The sequence below is a fragment of the Polypterus senegalus genome, chromosome 7 (genome assembly GCF_016835505.1).
Source record: "Polypterus senegalus isolate Bchr_013 chromosome 7, ASM1683550v1, whole genome shotgun sequence".
Taxonomy (NCBI): domain Eukaryota; kingdom Metazoa; phylum Chordata; class Cladistia; order Polypteriformes; family Polypteridae; genus Polypterus; species Polypterus senegalus.
Genome location: NC_053160.1, coordinates 79,366,547 through 79,392,232, shown reverse-complemented (window position 1 = coordinate 79,392,232; position 25,686 = coordinate 79,366,547). Strand labels below are relative to the sequence as shown.

Genomic DNA, 25,686 nt, shown 5'->3' with positions numbered 1-25,686 from the left:
GAGTTGTGGCACAAATCACCAACACATTAACGTTGAATGAGGTGTGGGACGGACCTCTGTCGAGTAGTGAGCGCGTTATGAAGCTCTTACACACCAATGACGAATGAGGAGGAGGGGGGTCCCCCATGAAATATTGAGAGTTACAGCTTATCAACACACTGCGCAGAAGTGCAAAAGTGTTGTGTGGGACCCTGAAAAAGGTGCATTGCCATACACCCGTGCTACTTAGAGGGAATATAGACTGGCTGTCATCTTTGTAATCCATTCCGCTTCGAACTCCAGCATCTGGTCACCCAAATGAAAACTGCCCTCTGTTAAAACATTAAGGTGGAAACTACAAACCTGCTGTTTGATCCCAGTGCTGCAAACTCTAAGGGAGTTTTTATATAGTGGTGTTGGGATTTCTAATGGTGGAAAATACTCAAGGCTCTTTGCTCATCATGTCAATACATCAGTGTAATACATAGGGAAGTGTTGCTCAACTTTTATGACTTTAGTACCCTTATTTTACATTTTTAAGTTAATTGGACAACCTATAGAAAGCAACTGGAGAGCAGTGGAGGATTTGGGGGATCCCCATAATGAAATGAGGAGCACAAGTGGAAGAGCAGACTGTCAAAAATATCACATAGCACTATCGAATACTTCAGCGGATTACACTACAGTGATTTCAGTAGTGGTGTAAAAAAATATCGATACACCTGAGTATTGCAATATTATGTTTTTTGATAGTGCATCGATTCTCAAAAACATAGTATCAATTTTTAATGACTAGTTTACATTCAAAGATTCAAGGCACACCGTTCATTTTGCGTTGTGTTTAAACCCCCGATCGCAAGATAGCTAATATAAGAACATAAATTGAGACAGGAAATAGTGTAAGGGTTAATGTATGTAGACTTTCAACACTCAGGCAAGTGGATATGGCAGATATTGTGGATAGTGTAGTGATAAACCAAGCTGACTAGTAACACGACAACCGATTGCTGAATCCAGAGGAGTTAGAGTGGTTCCTGCGGCGTACAAAGCATAAGTGTGGGCTCATTTTTCACTTTCACAATAAAGTAGGCACTAAGAAGATTAATAAGAGTCATGTCGTCTGCAAATTGTGCTATGACAAAATCAAATATTCGGGAAACACAACAAATCTGAGCGCACACTTAGTAAGACACCATTCTGATGTACAGATAAAGGAACAGCAAACTGCAGGCGTTAAAGTGGGTCCGTCTCAACTCACTAATGGAACAAGTTCACACTCTGAAGTTATCAAACAGACCTCAACTTGTGTAAACAAAATAATTCAGTCAACACTTGATATTTCATTTGCAAAGATATGCGCCCTCTGAGTGTCGTAGAGAGTGAAGGCTTCCGAAATATGGTGAATGCAATGGAGATTCGTTACACCATACCCTCCCGACAACACATCACTGATATTGCTGTGCCCAAGTTGGACGAAGACTCAAAAATGAAGGTACTGGAATCTCTCCGCTTCACTGCAGGAGACATTGTTATCGCAGAGGTGTCCTGAAAGCTGGGCGTGTTGAGCAGCTCATCTTCCTCCACAAAAACCTTGACTTTAAAAAATAAGTACTGACATACATACAAACTGTTAACATGTGCAATCCAAGTTTAAGATCTAAAAATGTTCACTATCAGCATATACATATTTTCTTACATTTGTTTAATAATCCTGTAAGCAGTTTTAATTTTCACTGATGTAGGCATATGTAGTTTCTTTTTTCAGATTGCAGAAAATATAGTGTTACTAGCCAACCCGTGGCGTACAATACGCCACATAATCAGGCCAGTTTTTTTAATGATTTTTAAGCACAAGGAGAAAATTAACATTTGAAAAATCGGTAATGTAATAAATCAGCAAGAAAAGCCACATTGTAACCATGCATGGAACGAACCAACACACAATCGTCCATGACTAAAAACTGGCAGACAACCATCGTTCATGTGCCCACCTCCAACTCCTCACTTGAGTTGTTGTCGTCTTTGCACAGTCCAAATGCACCTGTGACTCATGTAGACTTTCTGTGTTCCTGCAGGAGCATCTAAGAAGACGCATGTTTGTCATGGATGCGAATTGCTGTATGTAGTGTGTAAAACAGTTTGCTATGGTGCACGCGGTCGTGCGTTGTAACCGAAATCTCGGTTTTTAAAGACTGCTTACTTCATTGTGTTTTAACCTCAGTTGTAAAAGATTGTTTTAAGGATCCCATGGGATACCCCTCTCAAACCGTTTTACACGCTGCATATGGCGATTCACCTCCGCAAGAAACATGCCTCAGTGAACGGACAACGTGGCCTCTACGACAGACGAATATAAATGACGCTGTTTTTTTCTGTGTCGTCGCGTCCGAGTTGGTGGGCGTGGCTCTGTGAGTTGTCGTCGTATCCAATGGTCTTGGAGTTGGTGGGCGTCGCTCCTTCCTGCGTGCGCCATAGGGGTCTTACTTGTCGGCGGCTTAGTGAATCCACGCCCCTTCTGGCATGCTTTCCATGGGTGTCTTGCCTTAGTGAATTATATATATAGATGTTGGATGTTACAGGGACAGTGCATTTTCTTTTATTAACCACTTCAGATTGAAAAATTAAAAAATGGCCTACATACTACTATAGAATGTGAACCTTTAAAGCAGAATTTAATATACATACTATCTGAATTTATTTGTAACACTGATTTTTTTTTTTTTTTTATTTCCTCAATTTGTTTACCTAAAGAATCCTGCAAGCACTTTTATTTTTAACATAAATAAAATATGGCTCTACTCCTGCATGTGCTCATATACTCAGTGTATAGCAGAAACTGAATTGTGGGATGGTGACTAAAGTGAAACTTGATTGGATTTTGCGGGCTGTGATGGCTGCTTCACGGAAGGGGTCTGCGTGAATGCAGCAGCATGGTGCATTTTTCTTCAAGCTGTATCACAAAAAGCACTGCAATGATTGTGATTTGACTTTTTTTTTTTTTCTTTCTTTTTTTAAAACTTTGATGACGGAGCTGGTTTTGTTGCAGATTCCTTATGCTGTTGGGGAAACAACCTTGCTCAAAATTCAAATCCATAAGATTATCACTGTGGGTGGTTGCAAACTTTTGTTTTTTTAGATTGGGCCGTGCTTTAATAACAAAATATTCTCATTTGTTTTCATCAATGTAAAGATTTTAATGCATACAGAACTTTAATTTATTTAATTCTTTGAGTTACATTATATGCTGCATTGTGTATCGAATTTGAATACTTAGTATCACATACAACTTTACGGGTGTCACGATATTGAAATTTTCAACCAGTAGGACTTGAACTCACAACCTCAAAGTTTGAAGTCCTAGGTCCAAAGCCTCAACCACAATGCCTGCCAATAACATTAGCCATTGAAGAAGAAAAAAACAAAACTACAAATATTATATACAGAAAAGCACTTAGTTACATAGTCATTCTACTACACGTGTTTAACTGATGGCCATTGTTATATGAAATTTCCCAGGTGAAGCCAGGTTAACACAGCTAGTCTCTCTCATTCTGTATGGATGTATTTGTGTGTGTGTATAGCTGTTTGCAATAAACAAATCAAACAAAATTAATTTAAATAGCTCAACACAACTAACATTACAAGTGGTTTCTCCACGTTCAACACAAAGTGCCACTTTTAATGACTACTACAGTCTCATAATTATTCAACGTCCTGAACAGAATACCCCATAGGATTGCACATTTGTAAATCGGGTGTTGTTTCAAGCACACCTGATGTAGCTAATCAGGGGTGCTTGAGATGGAACACCTCAAATTCCTAGACTAGCTAGGGGTGTGTTCACAGTGACGTTTGACTGTATCTTGGAAATACGGGTAAAGTCAAGAGAATTGTCAAAAAAGTTAAGAGATCATTACCTTGCAAACGTGGAATTGGACAAAATAAGATATCAAAGGCACTGAATGTTCCTAAAGATATTGCTGGAGGCATAGTTGGCAAGTTCAGAGTTAATGAAACACTGGCTACACTACCTGGACGTGGCAGAAAGAGAAAGCAATCAACAGCTGTCACCAGATTTCGGAGGTGGCAGGTGGCTAAAAACCCTCAAGTGACTGCAAAAGACCTGCAGCATGACTTGGTGGCAGCAGGCACTGAGGTTTCAGTTTCCACAGTAAGGCACATACTAAATGTTGAAAGTCTCCATGCCCAAGTTCCAAGACATACACCACTACTGACCCAAAAGCACAGGAAAGGTCTGCTGCAATATGCTCAAAAACATATAAATAAGCCACAGAAGTTCCGGGATTCTGTTCTGTGGAGTGAAGAATCAAAACTGGAACTTTACTGGCCTGTAGATAAGTGGCATGTCAGGAGGAGGAAGAATGAAACATATGCTGAAAAGAATATCCTAACCTACAGTGAAGCATGACGGTGGCTTGATGATGGCTCTGGGGCTCTTCTGGCACTGGAAACCTGCAGCATGTGGAGGGTAAGATGGATTCAGTCAAGTATCAAGAAATCCTAGGAGAAAAGGTCATGCTGTCTGTGAGGAAACTGAAGCGTCACTGGACCTTCAAACAGGACAATGTTCCTAAGCATGCCTCAGAAATCCACCAAAGGCTTGGTTTTAGAAAAAGTCCTGGAAGATTCTAGAGTAGCTGTCACAGTTGCCTGCCTTGAACCCCAGAGAAAATCTCTGGTGGGATTTAAGAAGGCGGTTGTAGTACGCAAACCCAACAGTATTGGCAAGCTGGAGGCCATTGCTAATGAGGAATGGGGTAAGATTCCTCAGGAACATTGCCAGAAGCTGGTGCTTTGTTGAATTTTATTGAAATTTGGTGATGTTTTGGAAAAAAGACAATTAGTCGACCTGTGTTCTTTTATAGTTTGATAATAATACTAGTGAGCAGACTACAGTAAAGCCCTCTGTCCTTTTTGGGTGAGCACTGAGAAAGAATTTTGCAGAGAAATGGAGCTTGCCTGTTTACAGAAATGAAGGCAGCGAGTAGAAACGAAACTCAAGGACAAAAACATGCAGTAGCCCCTATTCTGTCGGCTTTTTTCTTACTTGCGATGCAGTATAAAATGTCTTCTTGGATTATTGAGCAAGATTACATACATTACCTATACTTCGAAGAACAGAAGGGGGTTGAGTGGGTGGTAAAATACATTCAGTATTGAGGAGAACTCTGATGTCCCCTTGGAGGTGGGCCGACAATGTGCCACTACACTCTAGTTTGAAAAGCAGATGCAGGGAAGTGCTGGTATGCCATGTACAGCACAACACAAGAGCGACGGCATTTCATGGTCAATTTAAAAGTTTATGAAGCTCAGTAAAGGGGTCCTCAGCTGACGGAATATTTGAGGAGGTGTTCATTATACATAGTTCACAGTATTATTTCTTTTCACCTCTTTTTTTCCGTACAGTATTTACACGTTCAATTAATTGCTTGGGACATCAATGGTGTATGTAATAATTTAAAGTAAGGCATGATTTGATCTAAACCTTCCAAACTCTTTGTTAACGGCACAACATTACAAATCAAAGTGTAACTTAATCTGATTGAAGATACCATTTTTACAGAATGTGCTACAGGTTAAATTATATTTATACTCAAAATTCCTATAATTTCTACTAATTACTGTTTGAATTCAAAAGAATAGTTTTCTAATGACAATAAACAAAAGGCGGGGTAGTCAGTAGGAAAACCAAGAACTGAACTGCAATCAGTCAGGAATATTTTACTGATGGGCAATTGTATACAACAAGAAAGGTGCTCCAGTGAGTTAATATTAGCCCTTGGCAAAAAAAAAAAACAAGTAGAAATATTGTATACAGAAAAATAGTCAATTAGTTACATGTTATTTCTGCTACATCCAACGTCCATTGTGTTAGGAAATTGTTAACAGTTACTTTAATATATTAGCATATGCTAATGAAGCCACAAATACTATGCGTAGGAGATATATATATATATATATATATATATATATATATATATACACACACACACACGCATTATTTTTACCTGCCAGACATTAGGTCTGCATCAGTGGATTGCAGATAGCAGAACTGTATTATATGTGATATTCATTGCTAATTACTCTGTGATATGTTAATCCTGTTGCTGACTTACAGGAGTTTCGTCTAGACTTAAGATAAAAGATGTGCTTTTTAGGAGAATGGTTTAAAAATGTTTTAAGTTAACATATTTTTGTCTGTTTGAGAGCGTCAAGCTAAAATGTAATACAAATGTAGCAGTATTAAACTTTGCATGACAAATGTAAAAAAAGGAAGTTTTTGTGTAGCGTTCCTGTCACATCTGCTTATGTTGTTTGACGTCTGAAAGTGGGTTAGCTGATAAGTATCATATGTGAAGTTTTCTTAGTAATGGCTGTTTCATCCTTACTGTATACTGCGTAGAATGTTTACCACCACCTCTGCTCTCAAATAATACTTATCTCTTCCATGCCTCAGAAACCTTTGTTATACTTTTGCTTAAAGTATACTTTATAACTAAAGGTTATTAAGATTGACCAAATAAAAACAACCATTTCTTACCAGTTTCAAGTTAGCACCTTTAATGGCCTTTTTACTTTCTCAATGTACAGCACAACAAAGTATTGAGATGAACTTTTGTTATTTACCAAATACTTTTTTTCCCACCATAATTTGCAAAGAAATTCTTTAAAAATCAGAAATTTGTGATTTTCTGGATTTTTTTTTCTCAGTTTGTCGCTCATAGTTGAGGTATACCTATGATGAAAATTACAGGCCTCTCTCATCTTTTTAAGTGGGAGAACTTGCACAATTGGTGGCTGACTAAATACTTTTTTGCCCCACTGTATATCCCTGAGGACAAACCCACTTTTGATTCCCTGTGCTAGTTAACTTCAAAGTAGTAAAAGCACGTTGGCAGAGCTGTTTCATGTTTGAGTAAAGGGGCCAATATTTAAAAAAAAACAAACGAGAGTGGGGTTCATCTGTCTATTGTCAGGAGTGAACCAGGGATCATTTAAGTATAGAGTTCCTGTGGCACATAGCCACTATCACATGTTTCCTTATTTGAGAGGACAGGGTTGACATCGGCAGAAACTAGTTGCATCAATCCCATGCAAAACTGAGTGGTTGACACCAGAGGGATGTTGACCAGCTGGTAATGTTCTGAACTATTGTTAAAGAGAAGGACGTGAAGAGTAGGAGGACTGAAAAATCTTAGAATTGAGTAGAGGGACTGATAACAGAGAGCTAAAAGTCATTTTATTCTATTCCACTTATTGTATACCATCTGAACTGTGTTTATTAATTGATTAGATGACACAGATTTTTTTGATTTTCAAGCTTTTGTAAATAAAGAATCTCTGCTTTACACTTTATTTTTGGACTGTATCTTGATATTACACAAAAAAGTGAAGAAATGTGTGATTTAAACCCCGAATGCTTGAAGTGGTGCATGATACCACTATGCTGTCCCACTTTATAAATACTAACTCAGGGTAGCTGTTTTAATCCACTGGAGATGCAACAAAGTCATAGTACTTCTTTGTTCTATTTCAAATGCTGAACAATTCACCTTTTATGTCTCACTATATAAGCACAGGACAAAATTACAAAGATCCTCGGTACCAACAGTACTTTGATACTAATACTAAGACAAAGATAATCTGCAGACTGGAGGAACATGTGTCAACTGTGTGACTTCTGGGTTGGTGATGTACACAGAATTGCTGCATATTTGCTAGTGCAAGACTTAATTTACATGTTCTGTCTCTGCCTTTTAGAATCAAAGCTATTGAAAGCACAAACAAAGATGATGACACAAAATGGCTGACCTACTGGGTGGTATATGGAGTTTTTAGTGTTGCAGAATTCTTTGCGGACATCTTCTTGTCTTGGTTTCCCTTCTACTACATTGGCAAGGTATAGTATTCCTGTTTGATTTCTTTTAATTCTGAAAGGTAATTCTGCATTAGAACTGATATTGCAGGTTCATGCAGCCGAAGGGAACTAAACTCTGTAATTCCTAAAAGAACAAATAACTGGAAAATATTCTTATCAGGGTTGATAAGCCATGTCTTTGTTCAAATACAAGAGTAAAATGCATTTTCCCCTAGATAAAGCCTATGTATTCAGCTAAATCTTTGAATAATGTCTTTTATAACAGAGGCTCCCAGTTCTGTACAAACTGTCAAATGCAAAGCAGCACATTAATAAAACACAAAATGAATGCATGACATATAACCTGCTTAGTAACTTTTAAGGTTACAGGTAAGAGGAAGTGGAGAAAAAAAAGAATAGAAAATCCCATTCTGATGTGAAATTTGGAAATATTTAATCTCTGGTAATGGGCAGAAGTAGTCAATTGTCACAGATGCCATCAGGAAGGCAGTTCAGCTACCATCTCTGCATATACTATCAGGCCTTGTCCCATGGCTAAGAAAGGTTACTTAGTATGAAAGGATAACGAGAAAATAAATGGTAACTTATTGCTGAGCACCAGTGATAATCTGTGCAAAAATTAAATTTGACAGACAGTAAGGCACATGAACATTTCCAGTCACATGAATCAATAGTAAACTAATGCATTTCAGCCTTGTCTTAAATGCGGACACCAAAGTGGAGCCACTTGTATTTATTAGTTCAGAGATCTTTAGCTAAAAACAGCATCACATGATTTGGCTGGGAACAAAAAAGCACAGTATCACACAAAGTATCACTGGAGGCAAATGTTGTGTAGAAATTTAAGAAAAAACAAGCAGAGTCCTCAGAAAGGCAGTCAGTGCACAGCATTGAAAACAATTGCGGAGCACATAAAGCCTGTCTCAATTCATGAAGTGAGCCCCGAGTGTCCAGAACGCCCCGAATATATTAACAGTTCTTATCTCTAAATGCCCCCTTCCAGACTAGGTTCTCAGCATCTACTGTATGGAGGTTCCCATGATGTTGTCCCCACTCAGCACCTTTACCCATAACAATCACCTGGTGTCCCAGACCTTCTCATACCAATATTCTTGCCCCTGGAGACATTCCCATAACAGTCTTCTTTTCATAACAATATTTTTTTTGCTGGCAGAACATATTTGCCATCTGGCGATAAGCATCACCTGATCCCCTTCCTCTATTTTTAAGGCCTAATCCTGGGCTGTTAAGGTCAATAGCCTTTCAGTTGTTAATCAACTCCCAATTTAACAATTAAGTTGAGGAACAATTAAATTGAGATGAGGAGGACCCATTAAAAAAAACTAACTGGACTGCCTAATTAATAATTCAGTAACTGATAACTTCAATAAATGATTACTTGTTGCACTAGCATCCTGTAAGGCAAAGGGTAACATAGTAAGCGGCGGTGCCAGTGAGCAGTAGTGCACTGACAAAAGCTAAGTTGCAAAACAACGTTGACATGACACAGTGCTTCACGTTTGAGAGAAAAGAAGAAAGCCTTTAAAAATTGCTTCTTTAAGTTCACTCATATGTGCTACTATATCTTATTATTAGGGCTGCAACTAATGATTATTTTGGTAGTCGACTAATCATTCAATTTTTTTTCCCCAAATAGTTACGATTATTTCATGTCCGGCTATTTTGATGCACTGGAGCCCAGAACAGGATGTGCAACCACAGGTCGCAGGCATGTCTTACCTCATCTGCTCACGTCTGTCCACCTGTGAATGTCACCCTGATGTCTGTGCATTAACACAATTAAAATTAATAATAATCAAATTAAAATAACCAGTGAAACATATGAATTTGAAAATAATCAATGTTTTATATTAGTGTGACCATCACAATAAAAATACATTAAACAAAACTAAAGTGCACATAGTCTTTAAACAAAAAAGTGCATTTAACTTAATCAAAAATGGCCACTGGTGTGTCAAAGTCCAAAAGATTAAATAAAGCTTCAATACAAATAAAATAAAACAATAATGTATAGTTTATAAAAGATTCAGTTCATATACTCCTGATTGCAGTGCAGGAACGTGAGCATTTCGACATGCTCTGGTGTGAGGCTGGCTCTCGTCTTTGAGCCAATGTTCCCAGCTTCTGAGAAGAGACACTGAGGGGGAGTAGAGGTAGCAGGAATACACAAGAATGATTTTGCAGACAGAGACAGATGTTTTAATCTTCACACTCTGAAGGAAAAACTCACATCATGTACTATATTATGCCAAAATAAAACAACAACGGACTAAAATGTGTAACATGCTAATTACATCCGATTGGCTGGCGCTGCACTGTTTCAGCCGTGGAATGGCCAAATGGGGGAGGTAGCGTGATGGATGAGGTCTCCAGAACTCTAAACAAATCCAATTCATATTATGTGATGTCATCTACTGTTAAATTCTGCTACGTACTTCTAAAATTTTTATTTGTATACTGTATTGAGGATTTGCTCTGTGTATTGTATTGTATTGACCCCCCTTCTTTTTGACACCCACTGCACGCCCAACCTACCTGGAAAGGGGTCTCTCATTGAACTGCCTTTTCTGAGGTTTCTTCCATTTTTTTGCCTGCTGGGGTTTATTTTGGGAGTTTTTCCTTGTTTCTTAGAGAGTCAAGGCTGGGGGGCTATCAAGAGGCAGGGCCTGTTAAAGCCCATTGCGGCACTTCTTGTGTGATTTTGGGCTATATAAAAATTAACTGTATTGTATTGTACTGATATGCTCCAAAACACAAGTTACCTAACGTTAGTTAGAGATGGTTTACTATTCATATGAACTCAATTATTATACGAAAAAAGAAGAAAAAAAAACTAGGACAGCTCAGCTACTCCTATTCACTTCTTTACTATAGCTCTAAACACGTTAGCAAACATAACTGAAATTATATTCACTTAAACTGCCGGAACCGGCTATAGTCGGTTTCCAATGCAATTTGCCAGCATGCCGGAGTCGAGTATATTTGGAAAAGTACATTCATTGAATGCCACAACCGGCTAAAGTTGTTTCTCCGTGCAGTTTTCAAGCACACCGGAGCCAAGTATATTCGGTGATGTATATTCATTGAATGCTGCAACCGGCCGTAGTCGTTTCTCAGTGCAATTTGCCAGCATGTGGGGGTATATACAGCAACGTACATTCATTGAACCCCACAACCAGCTATATTTGCTTTACAGAGCAATTTGGCAGCATGCCGGAGTTGATCAGTCAGTGCTGTAAATTCGTTGTGCAGCACTGGCCCCAGAAGAACTGCAGCTCCACTGTCTCTGGGATTCAGCCGCTACATTCGACGAACCTGCAATCATCAGCATTTACCGCTGTGTGTTTGAATGCAGCCAGTTCAAGCGCAGTTGGCTCGGTGATTTACTGAACTTCATCAATGGCTTCAGTTGCACCTTGAACATATAATAGATTGTTGCAGTAGTTTTTTTTTATAGTTTTTATAGTTCGTTTGAGTGTGTAAAATGATCAGTGTTGCTGTAATTGTGATGCTCTTTGCATGACAAAAAAATGTGTTCCATTAAAATTTCACATTTTCTTTGTGAATTGTGACATTTACTTAAAGTGCAGCTAAAAAGTATTTGGCATCCAGGAGTGCATTAACCCCCAAGTATGTGTCGGTTTAAGAGTTAACGATCATTGTCGAAACCTTGATGTACACATTATAGTACAAGCATCAACGTTAACACGTGACACTAACTTTACTCAACTAAAACTTACCTCTCAAGAGACGGCAGCATCACAGCTCCAGGATGTTTGCGTTTCAGATGCTCATGCATCGATCTCGGTGGTGCTTCCGTGAAAAGAAAGCTCCACTTTGCATAATCTGCATTAAACTTTTTTATCCTTTTCGGTGAAGCGCCCCCACACTTTAGAAAGTTTTGGTCTTAATTTTTTTCCATCTCCTTCCCCCTCCTCTATTCGACTCACCATTGCAACCACATTTATTTTCCTCTGCATTCTTCTCTTCAAACGTTCTTCATTGGTAGGACTGTGTGCATTCTTGACAAACAATAACAAACGATACTGCCCCCAGATGTTCATGTAGTGCATTGCAGTTACAAAAACCAATGTGGTTCTTTGTGACTGGAGCCTCTATTGAAGGTTCTGTTTATGACATGTCGACAATAAAAAATCTATATCGACGATTTTTTGTAGTCGGCATTGTCAATTACGTCGACTAATCATTGCAGCCTTACTTATTATTATTATTATCTACTAGCAAAATACCCACGCTTCGCAGCGGAGAAGTAGTGTGTTAAAGAAATTATGAAAAAGAAAAGGAAACATTTTAAAAATAACGTAACATGATTGTCAATGTAATAGTTTTGTCACTGTTATGAGTGTTGCTGTCATCAAGGATTTGATTATCATTATTTCTTTCAATTAGGTTCGTATTTGGAGGATGTGTTGTGTTCAAGTTATATTCCGTGTTTGTCAACCGTTGTAAAGAAACGGGTTTCATTCATCGAAGTGTTCACTACCCAAATCGGTACTCGTGAATCTAAGATGTTTAACAGGCATTCCCGGTATTAAGTTGTGGATTTGCCTGCGAATGTTTAGCGGTAGCGTGTCTATGAACTTAATTTAACCTTTCCCAGTCCTGCAAATTCAGTTCACGTGAGCCGCTCGGAGTACATGCATTGAAGCTTCACGAGATTGCACGAGATAGCACAAGCAGAGCCAAGATGTCCACGGCTTTATTTAATGTTAGCTCAGACCTGGCATACCAGCAATTTAAACTCCGTTACAGCAATTTTAACACTGTTACAAAGTGATCAAAAGTCTCGTTTAAACTCTGCGTCCCCTCATTAAACTTTTATCTTGCGAATATCGTATTCGTCGTGGGCAAGACAAATGCCAGCGGCAGCCTATGAACTTAATTTAAACTTTAGGTTTACACCGTGCTTTGTTTCCAAAGTAGCTGCACTTATTAATATGCTTGTATGCGTCACTCGCTTCATATTCTTTTGCTGCCTTCTCAATTGTGTAATGCGTTTTTTGAACAGGTTTCATTCATCGAAGTGATCACTACCCAAATCGGTACTCGTGAATCTAAGATGTTTAACAGGCATTCCCGGTATTAAGTTGTGGATTTGCCTGCGAATATTTAGCGGCAGCATGTCTATGGACGTAATTTAAACTTAAGCTTTACACCTTGCTTTCCTATTGATACGTGTACAAAGACTTGTTCAGCGTCAGAGGGTTTCCGCAGTGGCTGCACTTATGAATATCCTAAGCACAGTCCTTCACCCGTGAATATTGACCTTATATGGGCAGGCACTCAATTACATGGGAGGCGTGATGATGCGGGACACAACTCCGCCTAACACGGTGACCAAGCTGCAGGCTATGGCTATGGCTGTATATTTGGACGAAAGTAGGTTCCAGTTATGACCGTTACACGTAGAATTTCGAAATGAAACCTGCCTAACTTTTGTAAGTAAGCTGTAAGGAATGAGCCTGCCAAATTTCAGCCTTCTTCCTACACGGGAATTTGGAGAATTAGTGATGAGTCAGTCAGTCAGTGAGGGCTTTGCCTTTTATTAGTATAGATTATCACTAAACTATATAAAGAAATATTGCAAATGCTACTTTAAAATATATATGTGCGTACTAATATAAAAACCCATGCATGCAGTCAGCAGCGCTGTTAAGTCATAGCACACAGCTGCCCAGTGGTCTGTAGAGACCAGGCTACTGCTTACGTCACGGCACATGTTCAGGAACAAGTCCCCTAGCTTTCAATAATCAACTCTTAAGTCCCTAAAGTGTTCAAAACTAATATCTTAATACATTGTTTAATATTATTGCCTAAACTATTAATGAATTCTAATGCTTCTCTTCTAAATGCCATTTAGTTGCTTATATATTTTATACGCTAACTTAAGAGCTTACCCTTTACTCACACAGGCAAAGGCCTTGCATGCAGTTTGTTTAGTCCTAGAAAAAAGCTCCGTTCCTGCAATTTTCAAAACAGTTTGCCTGCTTGCTTCCTCAAAGAGCAGGCTGACCTCGTCTCACAGCTTGCCTTGCAGAAACTCAAAAACAAAGCAAGTACGAAGGACAGGCCGGCAAGAGGCGTCTGTAACAAAACTAAAGGTGTCCTTTTAAATTTGTTTCAGGCCTAAACTTTTTATAGTTAAGACCACAAAACTAATAATAAAGCTCATCAAACCCTAATCAAAATTCTCAACACAAACAACTAGGTTATGTACTTCAATGGACTATTTAAGAACCATGTTATGCAAGTCAGTCAATCTCTTACCCACTTAATCCAAGGTGGGATCACAGTGGTCCTATACAGGATAGGATGTCAGTCTATCGCAGGGCCCATCAAACACACAACCACACTCATACTGGGGTCAGTTTTAAACTGCCAGACAATCTAATCTGTATGTCTATAAGAGGAAAACCTACACAGACAATGGCAGAAGGGGGACACTCCACATGAAGTAATGTGTTTGCATGGGATTTGAACCTGAAACACTAGATCTGTGAAGCAGATCACCATAAAGTACCAAACTAATTACATGTTTCATAAACTGTATGATCTCATTTACAATGTTATTACTTAGTAAATAAAAGAGAGACTAGTATCTGATGGCTCCCTGATGCGCTGAAGTTAATTTGGTCAGTGAAGCTGCCTGTGCTTCAGTTATATAAAATGTGTTGGACTGCAAATGTAAAAACATACTGGAATGGAGTAAGACTATAAAATAAACTTGCCCATGTCCACTCTATATTATAAACCTTGAAACAAGAGTGGAGGGAATTGACTGATACCAAACCACTTATCCTATGATCCACTTTTTTTTTTTTTAAAATTGTACTTGTTAAACCAAGGAGAAGATTTGAAGCAGGAATTAATTAAAAAGAAGGTTTCTAGAAAATATTTGCTTAGTCAGAAAAACTGAATTCTGTCACTCATTTCTGGAGCAAATCTGGAAACAAGTATGTTGCAGAAATAAATCTTTAAACAAACCTTTTCACCTAGCTAAGCTCCAAATGGAAAGTAATTCTGTTTTTTACACCAAATTCCAGCTATTCTACAGTGGTGTGAAAAACTATTTGCCCCCTTCCTGATTTCTTATTCTTTTGCATGTTTGTCACACAAAATGTTTCTGATCATCAAACACATTTAACCATTAGTCAAATATAACACAAGTAAACACAAAATGCAGTTTTTAAATGATGGTTTTATTATTTAGGGGGGAAAAAAAATCCAAACCTACATGGCCCTGTGTGAAAAGTAATTGCCCCCTGAACCTAATAACTGGTTGGGCCACCCTTAGCAGCAATAACTGCAATCAAGCGTTTGCGATAACTTGCAATGAGTCTTTTACAGTACTCTGGAGGAATTTTGGCCCACTCATCTTTGCAGAATTGTTGTAATTCAGCTTTATTTGAGGGTTTTCTAGCATGAACCGCCTTTTTACGGTCATGCCATAGCATCTCAATTGGATTCAGGTCAGGACTTTGACTAGGCCACTCCAAAGTCTTCATTTTGTTTTTCTTCAGCCATTCAGAGGTGGATTTGCTGGTGTGTTTTGGGTCATTGTCCTGTTGCAGCACCCAAGATCGCTTCAGCTTGAGTTGACGAACAGATGGCCGGACATTCTCCTTCAGGATTTTTGGTAGACAGTAGAATTCATGGTTCCATCTATCACAGCAAGCCTTCCAGGTCCTGAAGCAGCAAAACAACCCCAGACCATCACACTACCACCACCATATTTTACTGTTGGTATGATGTTCTTTTTCTGAAATGCTGTGTTCCTTTTACGCCAGATGTAACGGGACATTTGCCTTCCAAAAGTTCAACTTTTGTCTCATCAGTCCACAAGGTATTTTCCCAAAAGTCTTGGCAATCATTGAGATGTTTCTTAGCAAAACTGAGACGAGCCCTAATGTTCTTTTTGCTTAACAGTGGTTTGCGTCTTGGAAATCTGCCATGCAGGCCGGTTTTGCCCAGTCTCTTTCTTATGGTGGAGTCGTGAACACTGACCTTAATTGAGGCAAGTGAGGCCTGCAGTTCTTTAGATGTTGTCCTGGGGTCTTTTGTGACCTCTCGGATGAGTCGTCTCTGCGCTCTTGGGGTAATTTTGGTCGGCCGGCCACTCCTGGGAAGGTTCACCACTGTTCCATGTTTTTGCCATTTGTGGATAATGGCTCTCACTGTGGTTCACTGGAGTCCCAAAGCTTTAGAAATGGCTTTATAACCTTTACCAGACTGATAGATCTCAATTACTTCTGTTCTCATTTGTTCCTGAATTTCTTTGGATCTTGGCATGATGTCTAGCTTTTGAGGTGCTTTTGGTCTACTTCTCTGTGTCAGGCAGCTCCTATTTAAGTGATTTCTTGATTGAAACAGGTGTGGCAGTAATCAGGCCTGGGGTTGGCTACGGAAATTGAACTCAGGTGTGATACACCACAGTTAGGTTATTTTTTAACAAGGGGGCAATTACTTTTTCACACAGGGCCATGTAGGTTTGGATTTTTTTCTCCCTAAATAATAAAACCATCATTTAAAAACTGCATTTTGTGTTTACTTGTGTTATATTTGACTAATGGTTAAATGTGTTTGATGATCAGAGACATTTTGTGTGACAAACATGCAAAAGAATAAGAAATCAGGAAGGGGGCAAATAGTTTTTCACACCATTTAGTGTGAAATTTAGTAATTTAGTAACCTTCCTATTGGAAAGGCCTGGAACACTATACACATCATTACATATACTATATTTGTAAAGTATAAAATAACATCCACTGTGTATGTAAAAAAAAAAAAAGTTTTAGAACTCCCCAGTTTTTATTGGAATTATTTAGTTGAAGTCCAGGTAATAACTTAAAATGGTACAAAAGTAAGTAGTACACGGTCAGAAATTAACAAAAAACATAATGTAATTATCAGAGTTATACACAAATGCCTGTTTTAAGGAACAAGCAATGGGTAAACAAGTTGTAAAACATTAGGAAAATCGTGATGAGAACAGGCAGTTCAGCCCAACAAGGTTGTCCATCCTACTTCACCAAGATTATCCAAAATAATATCAAGCTGAGAAGTCCCTAAAGTCCTACTCTCCAGCACATTTTTCTCCACATATCTATGGTTCTTTGTGTGAAGAAAAAATAACATTTATGCGATGCAAAGAGATTTGGAAAAGTCCTGCATGGTTGTGTCAGACACATTTCTTGTAGAGAAAAATAAACAATATTCACTCACGGGCAGTTATACGTTGTGTTGTCACGATGTAATTCCAAACACGGAATCAAAATTCAATGTGATATTGATGAAAAGGTAAAAGCAAAAAGAGATTAAATATATGAACATAGGTGATATGACAGGAGTGCGCCATGCGAAATGCAGATCACACAGCAAGCCAGCAGCAAATTGAGCAAAAATGGGGTTTAAAAAAAAAAAAAAGTGTTTCCCATTGTATTACTGTTTTGAGAGGAGATGTCGGGGGAGCGATCATGTCTCCTTGGGGTGCGTTCAGCCCCCCTCTTCAAAACGCGAGTGGCAGAGATGTGAAGTGGTTGGCATGTAGTGCATGCAGGGAGGGTTATTTTGGTTTGGTATCATCTTCGGTCTTAACCAGTTCCTTGATTTTATTCTTGTTCAGATTGTTCACATATTAAAAAGAGCAGCAGTCCCAGCACTGATACACGAGGAACGTCCCTTTTTAAAAACATCACCAAACTCTTCAAAAGTACTGCTCCTCATTACTCTGTTTCCTGTATTTGAGCCAGTTTTTACCAAAACAGTGCCCTGAATTCCAACAAAATTTAGTTTGATCATTTATCAAACGTCTTCTGAAAATCAACAAATATCATCATCACGCACCTCTCATAGTATCCTTTAGTTAGAATTCCGGCATATTGGTGAAACTAGATCGGTGTTGCTCAATCTTTTCCTTAATAACTGCTTCCATTAACTTGTGATATACGTTAGGTTAAGCTTATGGCCCTGTAGTTACTTCGATTAGCTGATCATTCTTTCTATACAATGGGATATTTGCTGAGGAATTTTCTTAGTGTGTAGACATTTTTGAAAAATGTGCACTAAGGGTCTAAGTATGTAATCAATATGTTCTTTAAGCAATCATTGATAAATGTTATCTAGACTTGGAAATTATTTGGTTTTCAGCCTATTTAATCCAAATAATACTTCTCCCTATACAATATGCAAGTCACCAGGTATCTCCTGGGGTCCCTGTTATTTTTGGGAGGTTATTCACTTCTTCATGCATATAAACTTAAGTTCAATTTTAAAGCATTTGATATTTCATAATATGTATATTCTCTCATCTTTACTGTTTCCTAATACTTTCCACCTCATCTTTGACCATTTTTACCAAAAAATATTGAATCTGTGTTTCATCTTTCGCCTTTTCTACAAAATTCCTCTCCAGTTGTCCTCAGAGTTTTCTGCAAGTTCTTACGGCTTCTGTTTTCAGCTGAAATTGTCCTGCTATATATGTAAAACACTTTTAACCCTGCCCTACCTCTCCTCAGCTGCCTCCATACTTAAAAGTTCTTAACCCAGTTTCTCTTTCTTTGCTGCATCTGCTCCAAGTTTACCCTACTAAATTTAAACTCGGCTGTTTTTGATTTACAATATGCACTCTGCCAAAACACAGTGAAATATTATATTATGGTCACTAGCTCCTAATGGCCCAATCACCTTTACCTCTTCAGATTTATTCTCAGAATACTAAATCTAGACAGAGCCCCACTTGGTGCTTTAACATGCTGTGTTAAAGTTACTGATTATATCTAAATGTCTAATTATGGCCTGTCCTGTTATTACACTATTCTATCTGTAAAGGTCCCCCATGACAATAATATTTCCCCTCTAACCTTGCATTTTAATACTATTAAAAAGCTGTCAATGTAAACTGTTGTCTTAATTGTTGGTGTCTGTAACAATCCTCAGACCCTACTGCTATCTAGGTTGCCTGGGAAGAGTGGTGGTGCCAGAGAGTCGTGCTTGTACTTGTGTGCTTAATACTTGGGACTGTGTTGTGTCTGTGGTTACAAGGAAGGCTTAGCCCACAGACGAAGAAAAAATAAACAGTTTATTTATTTTACACATGCCTCCTGTGTCCAATCTGTGTCAGGTCGGGCGCTATATAGCGTCTTTCTTACAGGGGATTGAAAGGAAAGCTGCCATTTTTTTACTTTTGATGAAGAAAATCCTGAAATGCTGGTAAATGTACCATTTTAAAACTGAATTTTTTTTGGTACTTTTCTAGTGCTGGTATACTGTGCACACTATATCATAAAGGACACCTGGACAAGGTCTTCTAGTTCTTTACTACAGTCCAGGCTAGTCACTATGGTCCAATGACCTTGAGCTAGAGGCACTCCCATAGATAAGTGTAATAAATGAGACCTAGAACAGCTTGTGTGACGGGCGCCTTAAAGGGCAGTGATTGAAGTAAGCAAGTGTCTGCAAGGTTTGACAGGTCGACTGGCAGTAGGCATGTCATTACTAAAATTGCAAAGTAAGAGAGACAGAGAGGAAAAAAAAGGTTTGCCTGAGCCAGGAACCATCAGTCTCAATGTATTCCCAAATTAAAGCACAGAAAGTATAAGCACCTTCAAATAGAAATACAGTACTGCACAGCTTACCTTGAAGCTGTTGTCCTATGAGGCTTCTATCACATAGCTAGTAGTTGGTTTTTCTTCCTTTGTTAATTGCCTTCTTTCTTCCCATTACCATAGCAATATAGGAGTGCCATATTGTCCATATAATGCTTCAGAGGGTTCCAGCACTGCCTTTGTACAGACAAAGAATTTGTAAGTCATCAACAAATGGGACACCTGAAGGAATTGTTCACAGCAACTTTCAACCTTAACTAACTTTCTGCAGAAAAGCTGTTAGTCCATTACTTGTTCCCAGAAAAGGGCATTTTTGTAGAACTCTTGAAATTTACATTTTACAGTTTTTGATAATCTACATTTTATTTAACCTCTGGCAGATTACGGTTTAACTTTGTACCATTTCAGTTTATTTGCTAGATTTAAGCTGCTTAAATTCAATAAAAATTGGGGTGTTCTAAAACTTTAAACTGATAGTATACAAATATACATGCATCTAATGTGACTACATTTCCTTGGAACACAACATGGGTAGGTGGGATAGCTTACTTTGTTTCAGAAAAACAATTACATTTTCTTATATTTTTTAAATCTCTCATATAATATTGTTATTAGCAACAGACCCAGGAGCTTTCAACGGCATTTATGCTGACTGCCCATACAACACCACAAAATCAAGAGTTCCTACACAACATTTCAGATCATATTTGTGACAATAAATTACCTATACATTTATTTAAAATATATTCTATGAAAAAGGAAAACCCTCATAGGACACAAACCACAAGAATGACATGAACCACAAATTTCATGTCAAAACCAGTCAGTAATGTTACTGGCAGTTCAGCTCTAATTTACAGATTGTAAATGTTCATTCTTGTGTTTGGCTGGTCACTTCAAATGATTTTTCAGAGTGAATACAGAGCTAAATCGAGTAGGGCCCAAATGTCCCAAGCGTGCAAACCAATTGGTCTTATGTTAAATAGAAGTGATGCGTGTGGTGAAGCACATTTACATGTTGCAGACTCTGAACAAGTTACTGCAGTAAGAAATTATTTTTCTCCGAAATATTAAAACAAAAAAATTAAGAATACAGTAAATTGAGACACATACCTAGGATGAGAAGCTGGCATACATATTTATCAATACAGATATTAAAATAACCCTCCACCCAATATTTTTTTTACCTTTCTTACTTCCATGTACTTGGTAGAGGTAGCCAAGAAAAAAACGTAATCTTTTATTTTCTTGTAGAAAGTATATATGAGAGATTCATAAACAGGATTTCAAAGGAATACTCCACCCCAAAATGATCTTTCACAGACTTTACAATTCTTAAGGTGCTGTCCTAGGGGAAGTCTTGCTGATCTAGGCCCAATGGCCATCCAAGCACTCCTTTAGTGATATTTCAAAGAAAAGTGAGGCAAAATGACACTTTTATTGGCTAACTAAAAAAATTACAATGCAACTCAGGCCCCTACATTTTGCCTGAAGAAGGGGCCTGAGTTGCCTCGAAAGCTTCCATATTGTAATCTTTTTAGTTAGCCAATAAAAGTGTCATTTTTGCTTGACTTTTCTCAACATTCATAATGGCTAACACCCTAGTACTAGTGATATTTCAAAGAATGCCAAATATGTACAATACTGTATATTTTTTAGTTGTGTAACGCTTTGTCGTTTGATAGCATCATCAAGTAAATGCCTCACAAAATAGGTAACTTGACCCAGCAGGAGGAGGTAGTTCATGTATCCAAGTGACACATTACATCCCTCTTACAATTACATTTTAGGCTGCAAGTCTTTGTTGGGCTGGCTGGATCTTGCTGCAGAAATAACTGCTGATGTACTTGATAATGTTTATGACTATCAAGACCACTATCACCTATACAGATTTTTCTCTTCACAGTATTCTTTTAATGATGGATGTAACTAAATGCTACTATTAATCTGTAATATACTGTAGACTTTCAGAAATTTTCTATTAATAGGTATTTCTCAGATCACCATCTAATAATTGTTTCTAACCTTTTCCACCCTTCTCTCAGTGTGCTTTCCTGGTATGGTGTATGGCCCCCACACCATCCAATGGCTCTATCCTGATCTACACTCGTGTCATTCGCCCCTTTTTTCTGAAACATGAGCATGACATGGATCGTGTGGTAAAGGATCTGAAAGATAAGGCTGCAGGAGCTGCAGATACTGTTACCAGTGAAGGTAAGATTACAGAAAATACTCCTAAAATCTCAGGATTTTTATTCTAAATGTATAGATAGTCCAGCAATATGTTCCAAAAATACTGTAAGACATGCGAAAAATCACTGCTTTCTTTCTGCACATTTTAAATGAAAACCACCTTCCTCAAATAGTTTAATATCCCCACATTCCCATTTTCTGAATCACTATACTGAGGTGTCTGATACTCCTGTTCCTTCTAGTAAATCACATAATTAGCTCTATACCCTCAGAAAACGGGGAAAAATTAGCTTGTATATAAATGAATGAAAAGTTGCACCAAAATTGCCACAGGTCCTTTGGTAAATTAAAGCTTTGACAGTCCAGAACTTTATAGTCACCAAAACATCCCTGACAAATAACTTAAATAAATTAACAAAGCCTTATTTAAAGGAAGCATATACTGATTAGGACTTGCACAGTACTGTAAAATACATATTTATCTCAGATTAACTAAGTTTTCCTTAGCTTTTTTGTTATTGTCATCTGCATGTGTCAGTAGAAAAGGGCAAACTTTAGATTTTTAAACACTTTAAAAAAATGTAAATGTTACACAAAATCTTTTTATGAAACAAGGCAGCATATTAAGTAATGACTCATTTTTCAGATAAAACCTTGACTACTTTGTCTATAGCACAGTAGAACAAAATGAACAAACAGGTGGTAATGATCACTGATAAAATGAACCGAATCACACTGATGTTGAGGAAATCATACTGACGGGAGGAGGCCATACTAAAAACTGAACATGTGGCAGATAATTTATTGAAGCCTAAACAGTAACAATTTTCATGGCACAGTAAGAGTGAGCATAGCAAGAAGACACAAGGTTGTTATCCTACATAAATAAGGTGTCTTCCAAGTAAATATTTCACGGCACACGGAATTTTCAATACGCTATTCAGGCTCATCTAGGAAAAGAACACAAAGAAACAGGCAAGACTGAAGACCAAACGAGTGGTGGGCACTGAAAATTGAGTGCATTATACCGACATCCATGTGAAATGCAAGTCATCCAGCACTGCTATCAGTTTCAAGTTCATAGAAATCACTAGGACTCGCATACACTCCTCTACACCTTCCAGAAGTCTTGTTAGATGTTGTCATCATGTAAGTGTTGATGCCAAAAAGCCACTCCTCCAGAGTGAACACACAGCCAAGAGTCTTACCTAAAAAACAAGGACTGGAGTGCTAATCAATGGCAGCAAATGCTCTGGACTAATGAGGAAAAATTTGAGATTTCTAGCCCAGGACACAGTTTATCCTGGAGCTGGAGAACAATGCATGGATGATTGTTTGCAGCTAACAGTGAAGAACAGTAAGTGACATCCTTTCAAGTTTAGGACTGCATTTTTGAACAATTTTGATATAAAAATTAATGGATCCGCCAAAGTACAAGGAGATCCATCACACAATACTATCAAGGAAGCACCTTGTCAGTCCCAAACTTGTACAGTAGGACTTTGACCCAAACACATAGCCACGTTCATAAAGAACTATCTTCAGCAAAAGGAACAAGCAGTTCTGCAACAGATGGAATGTCCTCTGCACAGCCTTGATCTTAGAATCTTCAAAGCTGTCCTGGTAAGACAAAAGTAAATGAGTCTGAAGAAGAAATACGGCAAGTTTTTCCAAGATGCTTGAAAGAAACTACCAGCTGACCAAAAAAAAAACCAAACAACCATCTTGAACAGATGAAGGATCATTATTTATTTATATATATATATATATATATAATATATATCTCACACACACACATACAGACAATGAATTCAAGTGTTGAAGTAGTCCGCTGCATCAGAAATTGCTATTAACATTTTCTTTTCTCCTACTTGTTAATTGCACAAGTAATACTGGCACTACCCAGTTGTGTCATTGCAAAAAATAAATATATCTCCCAGGTTTTTGTTAACAGGCTATACATGCTGTAGATGTAGAAGCCTAACAATTTCATTATCTCTATAAGAAAAGAGATGTTGAGTGAGAATGTAAGTAATACAAATGCACTAAATGAGATTGTTACTTTTTTTTTTTTTTTAACCCACCAGTTGGGTGGATTTCCATTTTGTGAGCAAAGGTAAACCTGAAAGGATGTATATTTGACCACTGAATGTCTAATAGAAATGGATAGTTTACTTAAGAGGCAGTGTTGTAGTGATAGCTAACTGAAGCTGAAGGGCTGAAAGGTAACCAACCACTATTCTCCAAAGGCATGAATTTCATTCACCCCCAGTGTAACAACAAATTACAGAAAATATGATCGCCATGAACTACTCGGACATATCTAACATGTAACTCAAGTTATTCACTTATCATTTCTGCTTAATAGCTGAAAAATTGTTTCTTCTTTAGTATTGATTTTAAAGTACTATCAAACATTTGTATAGCAGTGCTACATGAATTAGTAAGTACCTGTATTGTTTAGGTTATCATCAGTTATGCAAACAATAAAAACTGTTGTTACACTTTTAAAAACTGATTTTGTTAGCTAGTCTCAGCACTTACTGAGAAGCAATATTAGTGTTTTTTTTTCTTTTCTTAAAAAGTAAATTGTTTTTCCCAACTTTAAGGCTACCTTTGTGAAATCAGATTTGTCGACTGAATATCATTGATATCTCAGAATTGCTATAAAATAGCCTTTGTTCTGTTTTCAAGGTGCTTAGTGCTACTACTGATGCCTGTGTACATTGAACTCAACCTTAACTGGAGTAATTGCTCAAAACAACATACACTAACTTGCACATAATGCTAGTTCATTAGGTACTTACAAGATAGTTTTGTTTTTTTCCTCTCCCTACTAAATAACAGTAAAAAAACAAAATAAGTGCAACTGCAGAGGACCTATCAAAGACTGTGCATTGAAAGTCAATATCAAGGTTAACAGTAGCACATTCCACATTTAATGGGAAACATTTAAGATTTTGTGAAATCAGCTTACTCATGTATGAAGCAAGGGGACATTTCCTTAAAAGTGACACATTTAGAAACTATAACACACTGTTGATACCATAGAGCAAAGTCCATCAGTGTAAGAAACCGAATTCCCTTTTATTCTTCACATGACTTACTCTTTCATAAGAGTGCAGTACTACAGCCTTCATATTCTAAATAATAGTGCCACACAAATATATTTATGGGGTGGGGAGCATGCAAGTGTCAACAAGACTAATTCCACATAGTTTAAGTACGCATAATCCAATTATTACAAGGTGAAGGTATAATTTTTACCTGCAAGTGAGGCCATTGAAAGTTAGGTTGTTGTACATTTGTAGTCGTATTTATGGCCTGGGCAAAACTGACTTAAGATCAGAAGATCCTTTGTTACCTATTCATGTTTTTTCATATCTTGTCTTCTAGCTAAGAAAGCTGCAGCACACATAATGTTTGAAGAAAAGAAGAGCTCATAAAAATTAAGACGACAGACGCCTTATTTAACATATAAAATCTTAATTACTGGAGGATTGCTGGACAAAAGCGAAATAAATGTTGCCTTGATTTTTTTCTACAACCCAGAAGTTTAAGACTTTTGCCCTATTGTTGTTGTCTGTGTGTCAGGTAGCAAAGAAGCAGACCATTTTGGTGCACTGGCAAATAAATGCCATGGCTTCTGGTAAAGCAATTTCAGTCTCTTATGCTTAGGAAATCATTGTCCTTCTCTTGTAAAATAAAATAAATCAACCAAAAAATGTGTATTTTCTTTCTGCATCTGGGTATTTAAATACAACATTTGTGTATTTTCACGAGTTCCAATTTGCAGGTTTTTTTTTTTTAAAGCATATTATATGAAGCATTTTAAACACTAGTGCAGCAATAATGAATGGATAAGCTCTTTTGAGCCGAGTAGTCCATTATATGATAAAACTCCTATGCTTTTAACATGGCTGTCCTGATTATGTTGTCACATGTCACCAGTATTAAATATTCTTGAGC

General features: G+C 37.7%; 1 protein-coding gene across 1 annotated transcript in view; it reads left to right on the top strand.

Moving 5' to 3' along the window:
- reep5 (receptor accessory protein 5) overlaps positions 1–25,446 on the top strand; it is a 36,010-nt gene extending 10,564 nt beyond the window's left edge. Inside the window, exons 3-5 of the mRNA XM_039758929.1 lie at positions 7,762–7,900; positions 21,570–21,738; positions 25,114–25,446. Of these exons, the coding sequence (XP_039614863.1) occupies positions 7,762–7,900; positions 21,570–21,738; positions 25,114–25,163 (358 nt within the window). The 3' untranslated portion in view covers positions 25,164–25,446. The remainder of the gene's footprint in view (positions 1–7,761; positions 7,901–21,569; positions 21,739–25,113) is intronic.
- The last annotated feature ends 240 nt before the right edge of the window (positions 25,447–25,686 follow it).